The sequence below is a fragment of the Epinephelus lanceolatus genome, chromosome 12, assembly GCF_041903045.1.
Source record: "Epinephelus lanceolatus isolate andai-2023 chromosome 12, ASM4190304v1, whole genome shotgun sequence".
NCBI lineage: Eukaryota > Metazoa > Chordata > Actinopteri > Perciformes > Serranidae > Epinephelus > Epinephelus lanceolatus.
The window spans coordinates 26,035,451-26,042,963 of record NC_135745.1 but is presented as its reverse complement, the minus strand read 5'-3'; the positions used below and the strand labels follow the sequence as shown (position 1 = coordinate 26,042,963).

The 7,513-nt window shown below is 37.9% G+C and overlaps 1 protein-coding gene across 2 annotated transcripts; it reads left to right on the top strand.

Annotated features, from left to right (window-relative positions):
- Nucleotides 1-698: 698 nt before the first annotated feature.
- prdx1 (peroxiredoxin 1) lies at nucleotides 699-6,220 on the top strand. Of its 2 annotated transcripts, none has more exons than XM_033651112.2 (6): nucleotides 699-840; nucleotides 2,981-3,097; nucleotides 3,293-3,446; nucleotides 3,530-3,652; nucleotides 3,880-4,010; nucleotides 5,737-6,220. In XM_033651112.2, exons 2-6 carry the CDS (start codon nucleotides 2,992-2,994, stop codon nucleotides 5,817-5,819), a joined length of 597 nt encoding a protein of 198 aa, XP_033507003.1. In that variant the 5' UTR covers nucleotides 699-840; nucleotides 2,981-2,991; the 3' UTR covers nucleotides 5,820-6,220. The 2 variants fall into 2 exon arrangements, with proteins under 2 accessions (XP_033507003.1, XP_033507004.1); XM_033651113.2 differs by having other exon boundaries at nucleotides 751-840; nucleotides 2,985-3,097.
- The last annotated feature ends 1,293 nt before the right edge of the window (nucleotides 6,221-7,513 follow it).

Below are 7,513 nucleotides of genomic sequence, written 5' to 3'. Positions count from 1 at the left end.
AGTACACACATGTTGTTTGTGCAAACCATTATGAACAAGTATATATACATACATGCGAACACTTTAGGCCATTCCCAATAAACAAGACATAAATGGCTGCCATATTTTATCAAAGACTACAGAGCTGAGAGAAACTCAACAAGTTGGTGATTTATGCCAACCAGGTCTCAAAGGAAGGCACATCTTTAGTTTTCCAAAGAGTTAAACTAGTTTGCCACAACCTTGCCATATTTTATTGTCTTTCATTGCATGCGGGACAGACTGAGCAGTAAAGTTAATCAGTAAATGGTTGATAAGACACTGAGATGCTGCAACAGAGAGCCAAGGTTGTAGCAGCAATGTATAGGTACTGTTTCATGCCTGTTCATGATGACAATGTATTTGGCTCTGAATCCTGATAGAGACTGAGTCATATGATGAAACCTCATGACTCCGTGACCTCTGCAGGGCTGGATTAGGAAACTGCAACCTGCTTTTTTAGTTTCAGACTAATAGATTCAGTGTCCAGTGTTTAGATTCAGCTGGTTGTAGAGCTAATCTAGAGATGGAAAGTTGCCTTTTATATGTGACTGTGAAGATGGAGGAAATATAAATGTGAAGAATATTTCCTTGTGGTTTCACAAGAGCATAAATATTCCCAGAAAGGTCGTTAGGAAAAATGCAAAGTCATGCTGTGTAGTGGGAGGCTGAGACTGGAGGGTTTGAGTGAAGTGGGCTGTAATCGCGTGCTGAACGGTCCTATCGCGAGAACTGAGCCGCGGTATAAATTCCCCACTCGAGTCTGTCAGCTCGTGCACTCTTCTCTCCGGTGTCAGTTGGTGTAGTGTGATCAAAGCTGAGGTATGTGTTATACAATACATTTAATTATGTTTTTCTCACGCTGTTTCACAATTTAAAGTGTTTATTTGTTCGGTTTATTTAAGCTATTAACGATTTTTTAAAAAAGTTGCGTAGCTTCGGCTGAATTCAGAGTTCAACAAGTATTTTTTCCACAGAATTTCACAACGGGTTTTCTATATGTAAGCTAGCTATAGGAGGGCTAAAGAAAATGTTAATTTAGATGCGTTCATACTTTGTATTTGTTAAATGAAAAGTTCCCACTGTCTGGACTGTAACTTACCGGTAGGTTAACTCAAGTCTCAAGGGACAAATCTCGACATTTTTGATGTTTCCGCTGATGTTATCTAAATTAGTGAAACCACAACGCATTAGGGTGCAGTAGGTTTTAGCTTTACTATTGAACTCGGTAAAGAAAAAAACGTTAAAATGGACGTTGGTAATGTATATGCGGAAATACCTGTGAATTTAAACAGAGAAGAAGTGGAAATGGTTCATTGGTTTGGGTTGTTGCCAGTTCAAGCATACAGTTAAAGTTACATTAATAACCGTCTGAGCTTAAATCATGCAGCTGCAATCTGAACCTTAACTGTTCACTGTATTATAGTCTACATATATCAACTATCAATCTATGGTAATCAGATTTAGTTTCCAACACAAATATAACACACAGTGGTCACAACAACTTAATGTCTGACTTAGCTCTCACAGACTAAATGTACAAAGCACACACTGTACTGAAAAATGTGATTACAGACAGTCACCAATATACTGTTAAACATCTGTGTATGCATATGTACTGTAAATGGAAACATGTCCCATTACAGTAGACACTGATGCACCAACTAAACATCTGAGTAAGAGAAAGGAAAATACATACCGATCAAAAGAAATAGCATGACAGAGTAATGATAATAAATTATGATAAAACAGGACACTGGTCAGAGAAAGAAAATAAATATAAAAAGTCATGGGGCTCCACATTTAACAACAGTTTGCTTTTATCACTTAAAACTGGTCTCTTTAACCTAAAAATGACACCAACAAGGCATCAACTTAGGTCAAAATATTAACTTCAGCAGAGGATAACCGGTTATGGAAATTAACGAATGTCAATCAATCCCTTTAAAATAGTATTTGTGAGTCTGAAGAATTTTTTTGTCTTTCTCCTCTGGTTTTATAATAACCATTATACTACAGTGTATTTCACATTTTCCTACTTCCATATGCCACTAATAAATGTGTAGTTTTATAAGAATGGTTTCACTCTGATTAACTCTGACAAACTTTATTTGTTTCACCTGTGATGATTCATTTGTACAAGCAGCTGATTAATTGTTTCCTTTATATGTAGCAGATGAATTCTTTCCTCAAAATGTCAGAAAATTTGTCAAAATGCCTGTCAAAATTTCCTAAGATGATCTCAACAGATAGTGAAAACTCACAAGTAATTCAGTTTATTATCACATAAGTCATAGAGAAACAACATAGGAGAAGCTGGAACATGGGAATGTTTGGTGTTGTTGCTTAAGCAGTTATCTTAAAGTTAATCCATTATCAGAATAGTTGCCCATTAATTAAATATTCACATATTTTTTTGTTAACAGAGCAAATTTACACAGATTGTTTGTGTAGCACATTTTCACTTGTAAATGCACTAGAGCTGAAATGACTGGACAAATATGAAAACTGATTGAAATGATTAACTAGTTGATATCTTTTTAACAAAGGTTTTAAACATCTTCTGGCACCAGCTTTTTAAATCTGAGCATTTGCTGCCTTTCTTTATATGATAGCAAACCTGTGTTACCATGGTTTCTGTAAATGTGAAATGTGCATTTTTCATTATATTTTTCATTATATGCAAAACAGTTACTCTTAATCAAAATAATAATCAGCAGATAAGTCGATAAGGACAATAATCATTCGTTGCAGCCCTAAAATGTAAAGAGTTTTCTTTACAGACAGAACAGTTTAACAATCAGGTTGATATTTTGTGCAGAAGAGATGTTATTTTTTGTCCTGTTCAGGAAATGAGGAAGGGTTATGGTGTATCCATGACTGCATACACAAAAGAAACAATGCTGTGATTTCGAGAAGAGATTGTGTAATACATAAACAGTTTCCTTCTTCTGTGATCCAGTTAGACTGAAGATGGCTGCAGGTAAGGCACAAATTGGAAAGCTGGCCCCAGACTTCACAGCCAAGGCGGTGATGCCAGATGGACAATTCCAGGACCTGAAGCTGTCAGACTACAGAGGTATACCATCCTCTGTTGAGTGGAGGACATGCTTTGATGACACTCTCTTCTGGACTGTGATTCACTGCTTTGTGATACCACAATATACTGAATAGACATTAATTTACACTTCTAAAGCTCAGAATTAATTAGCCTTTAATTAGGTGCATTGTCACGTGACAATAGGCTCATCTGTTTTCTTTTCCTTTGGTGCAGGAAAATATGTCGTCTTTTTCTTCTATCCACTGGATTTCACCTTTGTGTGTCCAACGGAGATCATCGCTTTCAGTGATGCTGCTGAAGACTTCAGGAAGATTGGCTGTGAGGTCATCGCCGCCTCCGTCGACTCACACTTCTCCCATTTTGCATGGTAGTTACAAGCTTTATAATGTACACATTAATTGTGTGGATTGCAAACTCCTCACATTTTCTCTGTGGTTTATGTTCTCAAAGGACCAACACACCAAGAAAGCAGGGCGGTCTGGGTGCCATGAAGATTCCCCTGGTGTCTGACACACGACGCACCATCTCCACAGATTATGGCGTCCTAAAGGAGGATGAGGGCATTGCCTACAGGTGGGTTTAACAATGTGGATGTTGGCTGTTTCAGTATTCTTTGATAAAGATTAAAAACAATAAAGCCAGTGTTAGTTGCTGTTTGCTTTCTAAGGGAGATGGTACACTTATCTCAACATGCCATTGAATGCACCACCGCAGAGATGTCTCAGGCAGCGAGCAGGAGAATATGGACTTACTTCATGCTCTTTCTGAAACTCATGAATTGCCCTTCCCTCTATTTTTAGGGGTCTGTTCATCATTGATGACAAGGGCATCCTGAGACAGATCACCATCAACGACCTCCCAGTTGGACGCTCTGTTGACGAGATCATGCGTTTGGTCCAAGCTTTTCAGTTCACTGATAAGCATGGAGAAGGTGAGTCACTGCTGCAACATACTGCAGATGTTTGGCATCTTAAAAGTATACAGTACATGCTGTAGGGATGTCAGTTTGGGTTGATTTAGCTTTCAATACCCTGACACCAGTCACCCATTTTATTGTGAGTTGGCTTTGCTGACAGACAGCGGGTAGCTGCGGTAACATTCAGAAACATAATGGCCACTGCCCACTGTCTGGTCTCCACTGGTTAGTCAACATTAGTCCTGGTCGCTCTGCACTGTTCACTGTCTGGGCGCAGTGGGAGCTAGCTAGCAGCACTGCTCATTTGGCGATAACCACTGGTAATGCTCTCCCTACCACACAGCATTGCTATGAAAACATGGTGGTCACCCTCTGATCTCTGCCTGGTTAACCCCCGTGTGCAGTAAAACCCCTTTAGTATTGTTAAATATAGCCCATTCTACTAAAGAGCCGCTATGAAGTCCCATCTTCATGCTGCCTTTGCATCTTTATGCAGAACCAAATGACAGCGACATCATGCCCCTCCGGTGGGTGATTTTAGACAGCATGCCGGCATCGCAGAATCAAAAAAGGTGTTACGGACGCTTATTTTTATGCTTTAGAAACATTAACAATGGCGACTGATCTCACCTTCTGTTCGGAGAGTTAATTGCTATCAGCTACTTTTTGAAATCTCCCATAGTGGGTTGCAAGTATAACATGTCATCAAAACGTCACACCCATGCCACCCACGATCCCGTCCTGCCAGCTGTCCCGTTTATACAGAGGTCATTTCAGCCTTGTCACTACCTCTGATTGTACCTTTCTCACAAAACAGGGAGGCAACATAAGGGTGTGAAATTCCCGCCTTGAAGAGGCAGTGTAAAAGGGACTTATGTTAGCGCCACAAGCTGTGTTGACACTGCTTATAATGCTAGCAATGCTAAAGGGGGTTTGCGGCTCAAAATTGAGCAGCTTACTCACCAGAGCAACTTTGCGGGATATGGGAGGGTTTGGCACAATGTTTCCACAGCATCACTGTTGGGTCGGGATGTCGTTACTAGCAGTTATTACTGAATGAGCAGCGTCGCTAGCTACCTCCAACCACTTTTTTATAAAGTCTGGACCTCACCTGCACGCTGTAGCCAGAACGTCTCAAACACAGAAAACAAGAAGAAAATAAAGGCAGAGGGCAAAGTCTCTGCAGAAAAACACATTGCCACACACTTCTGGTGGACAATAAGTAGTGATTGAGGGGGATTACTGCATGAGACTATACATTATTTTTTAGAAAAGTCCTTCATAATACACCTTTAATGTGGGTAATGTGTTTGACTGTGTCCTGTAGCATATACCTTACGTTTATTAAAGTATTCTGTCACTACAAAATTTTAAGATTGCTTTAAATGTGCTTTACAGTGAGTGATATGAATACTTATTTCGCTCTCCATGACACAAATATGCGTCTGTTAATAATTGGACCATTGTACTTATTTGAATCCAAAGTTCTCTGTTTGGATATAATTTGCAACATATGTTATATGTCAGATGGGAAAGACCTGAAAGGCATATACAAAGTCAGTGCTGAGGTTCACATGAATGAGAAATGATTGTAGACAGTTGACATTATGCAACCTAACGTTTGATGCATTTCCCTGCTTTCAACCCAGGGCAATAGAGGTTATATACGTGCATCATATTGACACCAGTCTTTACTGTTTCATGTACCGAACCAGCACTCATTACAGGCTTATCTTTTCAGTCTGCCCAGCCGGCTGGAAACCAGGAAGTGACACCATCAAACCTGACGTCCAGAAGAGCAAAGACTTCTTCTCCAAGCAGTAATAAGCCCCGAGTCTGCAGCCTGCTGTAGGAGATTTCATTTAGAGATTACATTTCCAGAGAACAATATTTAAGTCAGCCACTGTGCCTGTGGAGGAGACGGTTTTTGTAGTCACCATGTTGTGTGTAATGTTGTCTGTAGAGTGAATAGTGCACTTATGACCAAAGTATATACTTATGTTATTATGTTGTGGTGATGTATGCTATTTTCACTGTCGGACTGAGCTCAACGTCTGTGCGTTCTTTTATGTCATTCCTTACCACTGTTAGATGCAAAGGACCATAGAAACATTTTTATTGGAATGAAGCCACAAGCACCTCCCTAAATTATGTTGTACTTTTTTTTTTTTACAGTGAACAGCTCATGGCATTTCATCTAAATAAAGACTACAGTTTATAATTTATGGCATTTATTTAATTTGTTTGATTGTGCTTGTTGTATCAAGTTGTTGGATTGTATTTTATGTGTGTTCATGTGCAGTGTCTTAAGTAGTTTCACAATGACACAGCATTTAATTGAGATACTATAATTCCCTTATCACATCTTTGAGCTCAGTGAACAATTACAGCACATAGTGTACCAAATAAAATTAACAGGGGAAGATAAAGTCCAATCTAAAGTATCTAAAATGAGAAGGAAGTTTATGCCAAACTGGGCATGCCAGTCAGTGAATGTTCTCTTAATGTATTTGACTTGAATTAACACCTGCAGCTTAACTACTGTTCCTAGGGGTGTAAAGTAACTGAATACATTTATGCAAATATTGTACGTAAACACAATTTAAAGTACTTGTACTTTACTTGAGTATTATCCATTTTCTGCTACTTTATACTTCTGCTCCACAACATTTCAGGAAAGATATTGTGCTTTTGACTCCATTACATTTATTTTAACTTACTTTACAGATTCAGATTAATACAAAATATTATCAACAAGTAAATTATAGATATTTATAGATTAAGATCCACAGCAGTATATAAAGTCATTACAATTAGCCCCACCTTTATCAGCTGCAACTTTCAAGTGGCATTTACATCAATCTACCAATGATTTTATTTCAGAAATATATATAATTCTGAAATGGTCCATTCTACATAATGAGTAGGTGTACTTTAAGTCCTTGGAGTACTTTTGTACTTTGACTTACGCAGGCTAACATTTTCTTAATACTTGATTTTTTCCCCCAATACCATTATTATATACAGTGTTGGGAAGTAACCAGTTATTACAAAGTAAATGCAACTGTAATAAGTTGCAGTTACTGAGAAGAAAATATGTAAGTAAATTCCAGCTATTATTCAAAATGTTGGTGATTACAAAGGGGTTACATTTAAATATATTCCTTTTGGCAAAACCTAAAGGATGTAAAATTCATTCTGTTGCTTTACATCTTTGTGCCATGCAGGAATACATTATTCTGGCATAGCGTATTTTTTTCTGCTTTATTTCCAAGTGTAAAATATTTACTAGAAAGTTACTTAATATATTATCAACAGACAAGTTTGATTACTAATCTGTAATCTATTACATTTTAAAAGTAGCTTTCCCAGCATTGCTTATATGTGCCACTTAGGTTCTTCTAAGTGTATGATTCATGACAAAGAAAAGTTGCGATATAAATTCAGGGCAAAATGAAACGAGACAAACAAATAATAAAATAAAAAAATTAATTAAATAAATATTGGACCAAAAAAAC